General features: G+C 35.4%; 1 protein-coding gene across 1 annotated transcript in view; it reads right to left on the bottom strand.

Moving 5' to 3' along the window:
* The window catches only part of TMEM245 (transmembrane protein 245), a 91019-nt gene that overhangs the window by 38878 nt on the left and 35953 nt on the right, over positions 1-16188 (bottom strand). Inside the window, exons 7-12 of the mRNA XM_062568497.1 lie at positions 15452-15556; positions 14203-14285; positions 12089-12179; positions 11344-11442; positions 7861-7992; positions 970-1092 (exon numbers count right to left, since the gene is read on the bottom strand). Coding sequence (XP_062424481.1) covers positions 970-1092; positions 7861-7992; positions 11344-11442; positions 12089-12179; positions 14203-14285; positions 15452-15556 — 633 coding nt within the window. The remainder of the gene's footprint in view (positions 1-969; positions 1093-7860; positions 7993-11343; positions 11443-12088; positions 12180-14202; positions 14286-15451; positions 15557-16188) is intronic.

The following is a 16188-nucleotide window of genomic DNA, read 5'->3' on the forward strand; positions in this document are numbered from 1 at the left end:
ATTTCTTAAAAGCTGAAGTATTTCTAACTTACCAGCTTTGCTGCTGTGTTTTCAAAGTCTGCCATTATCAGGAACCTATCAAAAGAATCTATACTGGCAGAATACCACTATTAAACCAAATTTTCCCTACGTACATAAGATCACTATTAGTGCAAAATAGAAGCTTATGGACAAATTCAAGAAACTAAGACTATAGGACTGATGTATTCTGGTGGGGAAAGCTCTATGTGACCACTTCAAAGTAACACGTTTTAACTCCAGTAGATACAGAAAGAACAGAGCAGCCTTTAGGGCAGCTAACCTTTAAGAGAATTCCTAGACACCAGTATCCCAATAAGCTCCACTAATCAAGTTGACTGCATAGTGCCTCAGAAAGTGGCAGAGTCCTGCTGACAAACAAAAAGGCTGTACTGTCCCCCTCAGCAGCAGGGGGACTAATTAAGTCTGTATACGGCATTAGGCATTTAAAGCTTGTGTCTGAGCAGTATGTACATATCAATTATAAAGAGGATCTAGTAGATTGAGATGATCTGCAATTGGCATGTGAACTAGTGATGTTTAAGTATATTAACTCCTCAGGTACTATTTCAAATGGGTGGAGTATTAGATTAAGGAAGAAATTTTCTTCTTAAGGAAGAAGTGAAATACGCACATATGATATTATCTTTTTCTTCATCAAGATGGTTATAGCTCAGGATTTAAACATCTTCAAGGCCAGGAGCAAGAGTTTTCCACAAGTAGAAAGATGAAAGACTGCCTGCTCTGGATGTAGGAAGTTGCACAAATCTTGTTCCTTTGCCTATAATGCCTCCAAACAACAGACTTGGAAGTTATGCAGTCTTAATGAATTTAGATATTAGATCACACTAGAGGGTGTTTTCAATCAGGTTTGACTTTCACTGTTAAGAACATACCCAATTAGGTTCCATCAGTAAAACGGAGTTTGTAAACCCATGCCATGCTACTTACCACTGAGAGCACAAAATTGAGAAGAGCTGTCCCGCTATGGAAGAGAATTGTCACTAATGTTGTTACTGTGGTAAACAAGAGGCTCACATTGCGACTCATCACTATCCACAGAGACTCCAGGATCTAGGGGGAGGGAAAGGGAAGACAAAAGTCAAGTGCTGCAAGGTACTAGGTAAAACAGAAAACTGCTTGCAAAACAATTCCTGTCGAGCCTTACAAAGAAGAGATTTAAAATACTGTCTCCCTCCCTTATCCCAAAATTAGGGCATGCAATATTAAGCGAAAATATCTGCTTTACCAAAGAGAATTTTCTAGCTACATGGTTGCAAGGTTAGGGGTTCTCTCCCCCAAAGCTGAGAATTATTTCATTATGTAAAATTTCTAAAAACTATAGATGTAATGATGTTTGTTTATTGTGATTAGGATCACCATCAATTGTAAACAGATCTTGTCTTGGGAGAGGAAAGTTCATCTTTTGCAAAAAGGAAATGCTAAGTCACACATAACGAGAAGTAACAACGCAAGGCAGAAATAAATCTGAAGATAGCTTCAAATCAAGTAATATATTCTTTTAATAAACTTGCTTGAAAAATATGTTTATGTTAATGGGATTAATTTCATAATGTCTACAGACAACTACACAAGTTGTGATTTTGCATAGGGATACAACAGCACATCAAGCAGTTACAGAAAATAAATTAAACAATGTTAGAAAACCTATTAAATTCTGCCGTGTTTTGGGGCACTGATTGCTTATTAATTAGGGTGGTTTTAAGACACGCTCTTAAACACTGAATACTCAGTATCGCCAAATTAGTTTATGTACTGATGCAGAAGCAACAGTCTGAACAGGTCAGCACCTTGAAGAGCACAGGAAGCACCCTAAAAGCAACATGCAATCGTTTCATAATAGATTTCATTCAGAAGGATACAGTCAGAATGTATCAGCCAAAACAATCCCAAAATCTAAAAGGAGGGAGGTTAGAAGGAAAAAGTCATACCTTCTATTAGACTAACTGGTATAACAGGGAAAAAAATGTAAAAGCTTTTGACACAAAAGCCCCTTTTCAGGCTCAAAGTAGAAAGTGAAGGCTTGAAAACTAAAAGCAGTTGCTCTTGGTTTAACAGATATCTTGATCAATTAGACTTGAGAGGGAAAAAAAAAAGCAGTTAGTATTTGCAGAGTAGATGAAGGAAAGTTACAATATCACCTCTCCTTTGGACAGAGCAAGACACGTACAAGGTAATTTATTAACTATAAATTTGGGAGGGAATAGCCCCTAAGGAATTTGACAGAGAATTACAACATGTAATTACAACATGTAATGTACAACAAGAGGCTCTACTTAGTCTGCACTTCTTCCTATTAAACAGTAATTACAAATTTTATTTAAGGCTTATCTTTTAAACCGTGTTTATTAGTCTCCCTTGAGAACTGAAGCAAGCCTAGAAGTGAAGAGGACATTCCGTTGAAAAACATCCTCTAACTGGTACCCATTTACTTCTTTCCTCTACAGGTTGAGGCTTCATTTTAAGGGTGCAGCAATGGTCTAACTCCATGCAGTCACCAGGTAACTTAGGTGACATGCCTTACACTCTGGAACTGTAAACACTGAAGCCAGTGACTTTCTGAGGGGACAATCTGCAGCTAAAGCAGAGGCCTGTTCACCCACAAAAGAAAAACACCTTAAGCAGGATAGTATGTTCCTCCAGCCTAAGTTACATTTGTTTAACAATTTCCCATGGGTTTTATGCTAAGGAGCTGACAATCAGGAGCATAAAACTGCAGGTAGTCTGAATTTGGCACTCAGGTGGCCCATTCAAACTGGGAATGGTTCTACTAGATGAACATCCTTGATAGGGAAAATCATCCATCAGAGGTGTTGAGCTAGCTAGCTATTACCAGCATTCACTGTGGAGTAAGTGCAGTTGGTGCCTTTTAGTCAGCTGCTTTTTCTTATGGAAGCAAGTGTACCTTTGGGACCAGTCTCCAACTGGAGAGTGATTTTCCACTATGCATATGACTAATATTTTAAGACACATACTTCTCATCACTAGTATAAGAAGGTAGACATAACAGACATTAATCCTGTTACTGAATACATTGTCAGAAATAGCTCAAATACTCCAGTAACAGGCACAAAATCAAAATAATACACCTGCATTTAAGAATTTACAATAGTGTTTGATTCCCAAAGCATACTGCAACCAACTCTATAAAGCTAGTTATGATGTACACATGACTTCCACATCTCTCCAGCCGAGACCAGCTCAACAGAAGACAACTTGATGTGAATATTTATGCAACAGTAATAGTCTTAAAGTATTTATATAACTGAACATGCCTCCTTCTCCAAAACACTGCTTTATAAATAGCCTTAACAGACCTGTATTGTAAAAACAGTATGAGACTACATAGAATTTAAGACTCCCTTGTGGAACAAGCAGGGACAGGGCTGTGTGAACACTGATGTGTCACAGTCTGTCTCAGTTTGTTGCATCTTTCCAAATCATAACAGTCAAGCCACCAAAACCGCACTTAGTGCTCTTCAGCATCTAAGGTGTCCTATTACTACAACATAAGAAATACTAAATAAAGTGATCAGTATCTAAAAGCAATGGTTTAAAAGACACTTGGCATGGCCTCCCCCCACCCCCAAAGGGTTACTTTTTGAGAGCTTCAAGTCAGCAAACTTCTGTAAGCCTAGTAAGTTCATGTACCTTGTTCAACAATAAGCTTTATGTAAATAATAGATTTAAAGGGAATGAAAATGTACACAAAAAAAGGTATTAGGAAGAGTAACGTATCCTTGCTTGTCCTTTGTAAATTTTTTCTTTTCTTCTTATAAAAACGATGAAATACTACCCTAACAACTCAAAAGTGACAACAACAACAGAAAAAGTCAATAAACCCTTGAAGAAAGGGACAAGTAACTGACTGTGTGAAGAATAATACATTATGGATAAAATTAAAGGCTTCCTACTTCAAATAAAAGCTGACTTCAGAATAAGCGTCTACAAAGAAACGTCTAATCTGACTTTTGGGGCTCAAAAGCCTATTTGTGGCAAGAGGGAGAAGAAATAAAACCTAAAAACAAACAAACAAACTTTGTTTGACCTGCACATGAGAGAGGCAAAAAAAGAAATAAAGACAGGACTATGCTCCTGCATCATGCCTCTGGCTTTCTGAAGGTAAAAGAAACTTTACACCAACAACATGTATCAGTTTGGATGTTCTCTTCATCATGCATACCAGTTTTACAGTGGCAAGTTAAATTCAATCTGCGTATTTTCCTTATTAGAAAAAGATGCCTAGGACTTGAGTTATTACTGAAAAAACAGAATGTATTTGTTATGAAGTTAGGCGATTACTTGAAAACATTCTCAGGGCCAGAGTAAACATTTGGATATGTGGTAACTCAACAAAACATTTGAGAAACTGAAATCAGACCTGATTTGAAACATACACATCAGTCATGCTAAAGACACAGATAGAGAAACCTAATTGAATTGAAGCTCACAGCATATCTTTTAAAGGAAGGTCTTCTGTCTTCCTGTCTGGGAAATCTCTGAATGAGATGCTTGCTGCTGGTAGAATGAAATATAGTCTTGGGAAAGAAGCAGGATGATCAATTTCAGGAGACATGAGCAATGTCTCACATACTATCAAGGGAGCTTTGAGTGATCACTCACAGATGTGTTCAGCAACAGTTTTTCAAGGTTTTAAGTCTTCAAGAAGTGGAAGAAAAGGGAGTTGAAAAGCAGATGAACAGGGAAGAAGCTTTTTCATTTCTCAGAAATTGAATCTTAGTCCACCTTATACATATTCCATTCACCCAAAAAAAAATACCTTAGGATATAAAATGAGGTGCAAAATTTTAGGCAGAAGTGAGGATCCCATCTAGCTCCCTCTCCAAATCCTGAACAGGATGGAACAAACCCCACTTCAGAAACATGTCACCAGGGAAAAGAAAAAAAAAAAAAAAAAAAAAAAAAAAGAAGAAGAAGAAGAAGAAACACAAGTTATGATACTACTGCTTTTACTGAGTGGTAGGGAAAAAATTTTGAAAGGCTGCAAGGCTGCTAACAAAGCTTTCAGGAAAAGAAAACATGATTTTCTAAAGCTTATCTTTATACAAAATCTTTGGGCAATTTACATGTTTATACAGCGAATTACTTTAAAATAATTAAGGTCTAACTACATCAAACTAGAGCTAAGTACAACTGCTTTAACGAACAGCACATTTTAAGCACAGTATAGAAGTCTTCTGAAGTCTGCTTTATCTGATATTCATAGTTAAACTATTGATTATAATGTTGCAAATGAAACTAATGCCAGTAATTCCTCTGCATAACTATACCAGTTATTATTTAATTATATGATTTCAACTCTAATATGGAAGTCTCTTCCACTATGAGAAAAACCCAAAGTGAAATGCATATTCTTATTGTTTTCTTTTCAGCAAATGCTCCTTCTCTTACTAAAGAGGATGAACACAAGCTGTTCTTCATTCATGAAAATCATAGCACATCTGCTAATGATCACTATATAACACCATCAAATATTTGCATTTCCAGAGAATACAGATCACTGTATTTCTTTGAAATATTCCAGAAAGCCAAGAGGCTAGCAAAAGTCTCTCTATGGCAAACTCTAGCTATTATTTGTTTGTACACAGCCATTCCATACAAGTCATGTAACCTTATTCTTTTCCAGAGGTGGACAAAGTCTCACTGTAGCTGCATATTCATATCCCACTTCTTTATATCCCATTTGCTTTAATGGTTTATATTTAAACAACATACTAACGCAATTCTGGTAAATTTACCTTGTATTACTATATACTTAAGAATATTACAGCTAGCATTGATTCTAAGTGTTCCAATGTAGGAAAAAAAATACAATTTGAACTACGTCATTTAAAAAAAAAAAAAAAAAAAAAAAAAAACACTCCATACATTTGAAATACCATTTTGATCCTTCTCAGTTTAAAGTGCCATCATAGTATCACCAATTCTAATAATTTACTGCTGCTCTTCAAAATGCCAAGTAAGATTTTTATTTTCTGATAAAAACATAAATCCAGAAGGTTTCCAGTGTATCCCAGGATAGTTGAAACAACTTGCTTAGAAACACTAGATTTCAGTTAGAATTATTCTGATCTTATTACATCCAAGTTTTATCAACTCAGATACGCACACAAATCAAGTTTTCATCAATTTTAATCTGAAATATCAGTGTGAGTGATATTTATGCAATGGATTGCGTACACGCAAGCCAGCAAAGTGAACGCTGCCCAGCAAACACAAGAAATCAGGAGTTAAGTTTTACACTATACTGAACAGTTTCCAATCTGACATGAGTGTATGCAGAAGACATCTGTTTTCCCACAGCTGATGAGTAATTATGAGTTCATCAGTGAGTCAATCACTGGCATTTCTCTTGTACTTCTAAAGTAGATTTTTGAGAAGTATGTTGGCTGGATTAAAGTTTTAATATTATTGTATTTCAGGTCTTAAATATTTATTGTTTTTTCATTATTTCCTCCATTATTCTAGTCTATTTAGATTACAACAGCACACTTACTGTCACGGTTTCTGAGCACCCTGTGGCAATGCTGTAAGTGACGCAGTTAGGACCTAACGTGTAGTTTCTCTTCTATCCCTCTTGCCTAGAAGGAAACTGCATATCGATTTTAAATGATGTGTTAAATATTTTTATAACTATGCCTCACACTTGGATAGTCAACTTTGAGAAAGGATTAAGCAGGATTTTCACTATTAACTGAAAAAAGGTTCACTGGAGTTAGTGTCTCAGCTTCTTGACCTATATTTCTTTTATGACAGAATACAAAACTATTTAAGCAGCACTGCAGGGAGAGCACATGCTCATTAGTCAAAAAAAAAAAAAAGAAAAAAATATCTAACAACCCTGAGGTAAATACTAGCTTAAATTGCACCCACAGCGATATCATGTTGCAGGTTAGGTATAAATATTATTCTTCCAAAACAGATTAATATTAACCTGAAGATATCTTCGTTTTACAACAGTAGCTCAAGTCAAAGAGAAACTGTATTATAGATACTGTAGGTTAAGAATTCTAGACTTAACATTCATTTTTTAAATAACTTCAGTTGCTTCAGTTTGGACTGATCTCAATCTGTTTCTCCTCCCCATGAGGTGAAAGGTCCAGAGCATTAATTCAGGGATTCATACAGTATAAAATATTAATTTCATTCTCCACAGAACTTTCATAAGAAAAGAAATAAGCTGCTTTCAACCCAATGAATAATAATTTGAGGGGAAAAAAGACTACAAAAGAGATATATATTGTTCTTCCTAATGATCAATATTTTTTTTTCAATTATAACTTCAGCAAGTAGATTTTTTTAATTTTTATTTAGATAAATGCCATCAACACTGCACTGGACAATTTACCAAAAACAAGGCTGAAGAAAGTTTAGCAAATATCACAATTTCTAGAAAGATAGGTGAAGCAACAGAAATTCCTACTAACAACCTCCAAGAAATAAAAGAGTGGGATTACAGAAAGTGAAATATTTAAAACCACCTTGCAGACCACACAAAAATCCTACTGTAACAGTCTCAGTAGGGAAGAAGAAGTTGGGTAAACTATTATTAATGCAGATGCTGAAATCAGAAGGGCTTCCTCATCACAATTGATTACGCTTGCTTGCACGATGATATTCTAAATAATTGATTATTCTACAATAATTTATTCTACAATAATTGCTTAGGTAATTTAAGTACCTGTTTCCATAATTTTCCATGTATTTGAGCATTATTTAAAGATAGGCTTAGTAGTCAAAGGAAGAATCAGCATCAGTTAAAATGAGACTATTTTCTTAGTAAGGATGTACAATACATACCGAAAGAAACGTCTCAATGTTATCATGAACAAATGATGCAACATCTTGCCAGTCCAAAATATCACCAAGCCAACTGTTCTGACGGTTTATATGCCATTTGTGTCCTTTATGCCTTCCAGAATGCGTTATGTTCTTAAAAAGAGACAAAGATTTAAAAGATACCAAACTTCTGAGCAATATACAGAAACAAGAAAAGCAAAAACTAAGGTTTTCTTAACAATGAAGATATACAACACTCATTTAAAAACTTAGAGCTCCTTTTATTCACATTTTTAAGAATACCTGGAAGTAAGAAAGTATTTCTGTACACTTGAAAAATTAAAAGCTGACAGAAAATTATAAAGTTATTCCATACAGTTTTGCATATTGTACCAATACCTCTCAGGTAAACATTAACATTATAGCTTGACTGAGACGGCTGTAGTAATCTTGCTTGTTATGAAGACGCACAAGAAATCATTTTGGCTACTGCCTACATAATCTACCGTTAGCAACATCTAACTTTTTTCTTACCCACAACAGAAAACACAAGCGGTAAGTCAAAACAACTAGTTTTCTCTCAGCTAATGTCTACTTCTCCATTGGCAAAGTTCAGTCATGCAAAAGCTAAAAGCTAAACTGGAGACAAAGGACTACTTCAGGCAATACAGCCAACACAGCCTTATAACCTCAGCTACAGCAAGGTAAGAGGAAATGGCCATAAACACAACAGCTATTTCAAGTATCTTTAATCTAACTATGAAGTTGCCTGTTGTTCAAAATTGCCACTGGGTTATACCTGATCACCATCTAGTTTAGGATGGGACTATCAGACTTATTACCAATTCTCGCCCCTCATGCATCATTACACCTTATGATGTACAAGTACTTTAATAATCCATAGCAGCACAGATATGGTACTTTTGAGCTAACAGTTTATTTAGATCAGAAACATGCAAGTTGTGAGGAATTTTCCTCCCATAGGTCCCTTCTATTTGTCAACTTTATCAGGCACCTATTTTCTATTCTTCTCAAGCTGTCTTATCTTCAAAGAGCTCCTCGGCCAATAACCAGAAAATGTGACATTTACAATGTTTAGTACATCCCTGCTCATTCCTATTTTGAATTTTGTCCTTCATCAACTGCACTGCTGCAGCACCTAGGGCTTCAGGTGTTGATCAAGTATAACTAAATGAGAAAAGCAAGGAAATTGTCAACTGCTTTTCCTTTAGCAAATTCAACAGATCTTAAAAAAACCTCAATCAACCAAAAAACCCTTAATGAGGGTTCTCCAAGATTCTTCTCCATGAAGAAGATGTATTGAATACAGTTATGCCACTATCTTCCATGTGATTTATTATTCTGTTATTACTCTAATCAGTCCATTGGATACACGTAACCAGGCTCAGTGGTGATTAATCTCTTGCATCAACTCTAGGACTTCTCAAAATACGTATTTGTTATCTACCAATCTGCTGTTGCAGATCAGCTGCAGTTAATGGAACAATCCATCCTTTGTTGGCAATTCCTCCAATTCATGCTTCAGTTCTACAGCTCTCATTGAAGAGTATGAACTGAGCTTGGGGCTTTCAGTCACCCACAGACTACAGCAACGCTATACAGGCCTCAAAAATGAAGTTTAATTATTATGCTCATACAACCAAAATAGAAGCTTGAAAACCATACTGAGACACAGTTAGACATGGTAGAGATGTTCTGTACACTGCAGTAACATCTACCTTACTAGTTTTCAGACACGTTGAAAGACCACAAAAAGTTATGGCAATACTATAGAAGGAGATAGCCAGGTGGCCAGTACTCACATATGACATTTCAGAACAGATGTATGGAAGATGGAAGGGACGAGATTAGAAATGGACTCTAGAGCAGTTACCTGCAGTCAGCAGATGAGTAGCTGCACCCTAGCATGTCAATGGTAAGTCAAGGTCCCCAGTGTGCAAACAGTAGCCCCAGGAACAGAGTGCAAGACCAGAGACAACAAGCATCAGTTTGTACCTACAGTTCTCTCTGCCATTTTGATTGCTAGGAAAGCTGTTACTCTAACAAAAGGGCACCTACAGAACAGAAGCCTTGGAGCATTCCCTCAGATGTTAACTGCAAGGGGGCGGGGAGGGGAAAACAAAATCCCATACTGCTACTAGCATAATCTGTGCTATATGCTGCATCAGCAACATTCTTGCACATATGGAGCAACACAAAGTCCTACTAACACAATGCAGTGCCATGGTATATCTGATAGACAGACTATGTTAATACAGGTTTATTAGTATAACCTACCAAAAAGTAGGGGCTTTTCTTGACCAAGCATTAATAAATAGTCTTGAGTACTCAAGACCAGAAAAGCATGCTGTAGATCCAACTTTAATTTCTCCTCAGCACTCTCATATTCCTTAATAGTTCTCTAATCTCTGGCAACCCATGGTGTAAAATAACTCTTCTCTTGGATTTCCCCTTTCTCCTTTTTTTTTTTTTTTTTTTTTTTTTTGTTACTGAAGAATGACAAAGCTTTGAAGTGATTCAAAAAAAATCGCTTTAGCTCTTTCTCTCCTCATGCTTGCTTGCTGCCATATACAAACAATATATTGGCTTAATTAGAGTCAAATTTCAAGGCTGAGCTTTCTGTTTTAGTATCCCTTGACTTCCCAAAGTCTTGCCATTTATCTGTAACAATTTACTTGCCTTTTTCACTGTCCTTTTATTCAGTAACAAAGTCCACTGCCACCTTTTATTTATGAAAGGACCTTTTTGACTGTTGAAAACAAAAATTCAGTAGAATCAATGTTTCTGTAACTTGCAACTTGAGGCCACTGCACTCTCCAAATCACATGCTCTTTCCGAACATTAGCTTGCCAGAAAAAATTAACTGATTCTTTTCCTCTATTACTTTGACCACTATATTGAAACACTTACTTCTTCTAACATGAAGAACTTCTTGGAACATTAGGAGTACTTTACAAGTGACCATATAAATAAGTTTTAAAAAATCAAAATGACAGTGTATTAGGTATAGAGAAATAGTTCAAGAGTATGAATTTTGACTTTTGATATTGTTGCTACACCACAGCTAGTGAATTGCTTGCTTTTCTCTTTAAAAGGCAAACAGCACTGACTGTGTGAAAACAATTCAACTCCTATGAACTTTTACTGTCTTAAATCCATTATAACAAAGGTAGTACTACTTGCAAAAGAGCTGTTAAAGTGAAAGGATAACTTCTTTTGCCCAGTTACAAATTAATGTATCAAAGTTGCACAAATCATGCAGAATACTAGCTTCCTTTTCTTATCATTTCAAGAGCACAGAAATTCAATAGAAAGCTCTAAGTTATATAATATTAAATATAAAGTGAACAAAGTATAAATTAAGTGGCATACATAAAAAGATGTATTCCAAGCTTTTTGCTAATCCATTTCTCAGAAATGTATATTTATCATAAATATCTCAAATTAGAAAATGATACTTAATATAGCTATTAAGTTACTCACCTTTACAAACCAAGAATGATAAAGCCTGTCCCAGAGCTCTAGAACTTGTTTTTCAATCACAGCAGTGTTGTTCACTTTTTCTCCCAAAATCTTATGGAGCTACAACACACAGAAATCTTTTATTATATAGAACAAAATGAAGCTAGTATCCAAAGATGAACGTGAATCATCCGGCTTTGAGTAAGATTGTCCTTAAAGATCTGGTTCAAAATCAAATAATTAAAAACAACCCCACATATCAATATGCAACACACACTTCTAATTTGAGATGTGCTAGATGCCAAAATGTTTAAATAAGGATCCTGGGAAAGCCTCCTAAAAATATTAACCAAGATCAACCTACTATATACGGTCCACAGCAAAAAAACAGAATACTGTTAGAAGGAAAAATGCTGAATTTCCTAAAATTGAACAACTAAAGCCAGGTGAAAACAAACAAACAAAAAAATGAACAAACTAACTACTCATCTTAATTTGCTCTATTTTTCATGGTTGTCTCCATTTTAATGACGACAGATTTTTTGGCTCTTAAAAATCAATAGTCATCCCAGCAGAAAGACTACTGAAATAATTCCCAAATCTTCCCTTCCTTCTGTCATAGACTAGAGACTGGAAAGAACAGATCTTCTAGTAAAACATTTACCCACAAAAAACATTGCATTTTATTTATTTTTATAAAATAGAGAAACTATAAACACTAAAACAAAAAAAAAAAAAAAATGTGATTTTTTTTCTTCGCTCTTACCTTATGTGTAATCCATTCTCGGCCATATTGATATACGTTATTAGCCGCTGAATTGAGTGCCTTCTGAATAACCTGGGCTTCCGGAAGCCAGCTAATTTTTTTAGAAAAGGAAAATCAAGTTATCTACAACACTTTTTACCCATTTCACTCCTGAAACACATTCCAAATTTTGAAACAAACATGCAGTTACAGTTAAGTGCATATAAACATACTACAACTAGATTATTTCCTTCTGCTTGCGAAAGAGTAGATTTTTTAACAATCAGAGTACAATGCAATCTAGGATATTTTGTTACATTAACAACTCACTAAAATTTCTGACATTTTAAATTATCTTTAACTATCTTAAACTCAACTTTTTCCAAAGAGAGATCTTGCTCATCTATCTGTTTACATGCATTATTCACATTAAAACTTTTCCTACTGTTCTAGTTTTTTTTTTTTAAATACTATACAAAGCACTTTTTTAGTTGCAAAGGCAATCTTCTGAATTACAAACCAAAATACAAAACTCTATGTGATTTCCCTGAACAAACAACAGGATGAAGTAGCAAGTTTGGGCACTATTTATTTTGAAGTCCCCACTAAATTATCTGCTCTCAAATTTCTGCAGAGCTAAGGAAGAATGAACCTTCATGTCACTTGAAAGTGACACCTACTGAGTTGCCAGCATTTCAGCACCTGTGAATACAGGGTGTATGTTCTCTGCTTCCACTTGCTACATCTTTTTTCAATGACACATGCTGGAACAATGCAGCCCTTCATAAACAAGAAAGCATCTGGGAACCAAAACTGCTGCCATCATTTACCTGACTGAACATTAAAAGGGACACTTTTCTATCATTTAACTCTTAAAGTGTTTTACATCAGAATTTCAAGTCACTTGCCTCCAAATGCAGCTTAAGCCAAAGCTTGATGGATTCAACAAGAGGTATACTTATTTCTAATGAATTAAAAGATAGTATTTTGGACATTTCATATATAAAGGCAAATACTTAGATAAAATTCTGCTAATTTGAAGGGAAATGCTTTAGCTAACATTCTGCTAATTACTTGAATAGTATTCCAATATTTTTATTATGCACATAAGCTTCTCTGACAGTCAAATTTTCATTTCCGTTAGTTCTACTTATTTCCAACTTACAGTAAAATAGAAAGCCTGAACCACAGAAGAGATGCCATGAAAGAATAAACAAATGCATTGTTTTCTCTTCTCTTGATTGAGATTACTTAAGTATTGCTAAAGTATGTTGTTTTATCATTTATGAGTGATACCATTTTAGCCCTATTTTTTAAAATTTCCCCTGTTCTTATATTAAAACACGTACTTTCTTTCAATCCTATTAAACTATTATTGCTTTTGTTTAGAAAGTGCCCTTGACAATCAGCCATTCTCGCCCAAGAGACTAAATCTTTTTTCCAGGTAAGTGCACACACCCCACCTCACTGTCTATTTAGCTGAGGCAGAAGAAAAGCAAACCTGAACATCCCTCCTTCAAAACCACTCTTCAGCCTATTACCCCTTTGCTATTCACAGTCAGTCCTTTGCCCACCAGTAAGCCTTCAATAGTTCTCTACGTTCATTTATTTCTCTCACGATTTTCTCCATCCCTTAATATTTGCCTTGCTCTTTGCTTTTATCATTATATACATGGTAACTACAATCTTCCCATTGCACACACGATAACACATCTCTTAACATGAACAGTGTTTCCCAAATGGTTCACACAAAACTCTCCCATTCTTTCTACCCTTGAACTCTTTTTCAGACCACTTCAAGGTTTTCTTCAAATACTTCTGTTCCCTCCAAGACATTCTGCAGCCAGTTCTCTACATTTTAAAAACAGCTCTATCATCCCACAATCTTCTGGCATGTCCCTATTACTTCCTCCCCATCCCCAAAGAAATTCCAAGCAGTCCTCAGATGAGACACATAACACTCCTCTACAGTAATCCATAAACATCGGTGCTGAGAGTTCAGCTTTTACATCTGCCTGCAGTCACCCTCATTTCTGTTCACCTATAAGACTTTTTAAATTAAAAACTATGCATAAAAGCACCCCCAAAGCTTGCTCTTTCACTCTGTAATATTCACTTAGTTTGATTACTCTTACTTTGCCCATTCTGGGTGACTGGCTACTGTCTCATTGATCAAGCTGCTAGTGACTTGAATCATGTGAACACTCTCTTGATGTACCTAGATTAAATATAGAGAGGAGAAATGTTATGTAATGCAAACTCTAACATTCTCCACATTCAGAAAGGACTCCATTTTGGGGTGGGGGGCAGGCTATGAAACTTTAAAGAATAACTCTTACAACTCAGAAAATCAGTTGATACAATAATCATCAGCCTCTCTTGACAATTTTTGTCACGGTGACTAGCAAAAACAAAAGGTAATTTATAGCTTATCTCATCTGTGGAAAAGATTCTAACACAGCTGTGCTGTCAGGAGAAGTCCTAAAATACTACGCACAGTTTCAAACATATTTTGAGCCACAGATCAGAGAAATGCAAAAATTAACGATTGTTCAGCTCTAACATGATCGAGCTACAAAATACCTTACCAGATTAATTCAATGAGAGAGATAAAAGACCACTGATAAATATCTTAACATTCCCTTCATAGATACAGGGAAGCTTTAAGCAGGAATGTTTACACAGCTTTTAAAGCTTTCAATTTTAAGTACTCAACATTCTTTAAGCTTAGAATTTGGAGAAAAGAGACTGATATCAGAACCCCTCTGATTTTTGTTCTGTAATTGTATTCAAGCAAAATATTCAATCATCATCAGCTCTTTCAAGTATGGCCAGTTATAATAAAATAAGCATGACATGAGTGACCTCTTCTGGTGAGCAAGAGAAACCAACAGCAAACAAACAAAAAAATCTGATCATGAATCTAAGAACATTCAAACTTAAAACATGACACTACTAGGTTATTTTGGGCAATTACACAAAACACACATACATGTAACACCTTAAGCATTTTGCAAATATGGCAAATATGTTGCTGATGCAAAGTAAATTAAAAATGAAAAAAAAAATAAGTAGTTCTGCCATTGAAAAGAAAACCATAACACAAACCCCAAATCCATTACTGTAACATATAAGCTAGCAACTATATTGCTAGAATAAATTTCCTATTTCTGAATGTCTATACACTTTTTGTCATATAGATACACACACGCACATATAGAGAAGGAGAACAAACACTTGGAATGGCAAGAAGTTCAACTACAGAACATTTAGTTGCTACCCAGTTCCAAAAATCCCTTTAGCCACACAATTTTGCACAAATGTCAGTAAATTTCATTTAGCTTTTAAATGAGTTCTATAATTACATTTCTTAGGGCACTGTACCTTTGCAGTAAGGAGCAGGGCTAGCAGAAGGGTTCCTATGACTAGCAAAAATATTATGAAAATGCTAATTATTTTATCTAGCATTTTCTCCAACCATACGACCATCTGTGCAGAAAAAAAGAAAAAAAAAAGAAGTAGTCATGGCATATAAATCAACCTTTAATGAAAGCAATGCTAGGTGCTCTTTGACAGTACTATTACCTTTATTTACAACCAGACTGCAAAAATCAGACTCTAATCAAACAGCATTTATGCCCAAGCTTGGAGATGAACAATTAACAAGCGATGTTAGCATGATTCAGGTCAGGGTATGACATATGATTTTGCAAGCAACATTTACACACTACCACAAGACACAGCAAGCTCTCTGTAAAGCAAGCAATAATTCAACATTTACTTCAAAGAGCTAAAGAGGCTAGCATTCATTTTAACTACACACCAAGACATTTGTTTCCTTTCCTTAAGCAGCTTTAAAACTTGCAAATACTACCTGCATAGAACTGGAAACCATCAAGGTGTACTGTGAAGTACAAACACGACTTTAAAACTTGAGTAGCCATCTACATCACCAATGATGTATTTCTGCAAGTAATAACAGTTTTAAAGCTGCTCATCACCTACCAACTCAAGAGGGACTGTTTTCTACACTACTACACATCAGGTCAATTATTCAACACTGAATATTTCTATCTACTTTCAAACTTGAAAAGCTTCTCATTATTACACATGCATCGGTT

The sequence above is a fragment of the Rhea pennata genome, chromosome 2 (genome assembly GCF_028389875.1).
Source record: "Rhea pennata isolate bPtePen1 chromosome 2, bPtePen1.pri, whole genome shotgun sequence".
Lineage (NCBI taxonomy): Eukaryota > Metazoa > Chordata > Aves > Rheiformes > Rheidae > Rhea > Rhea pennata.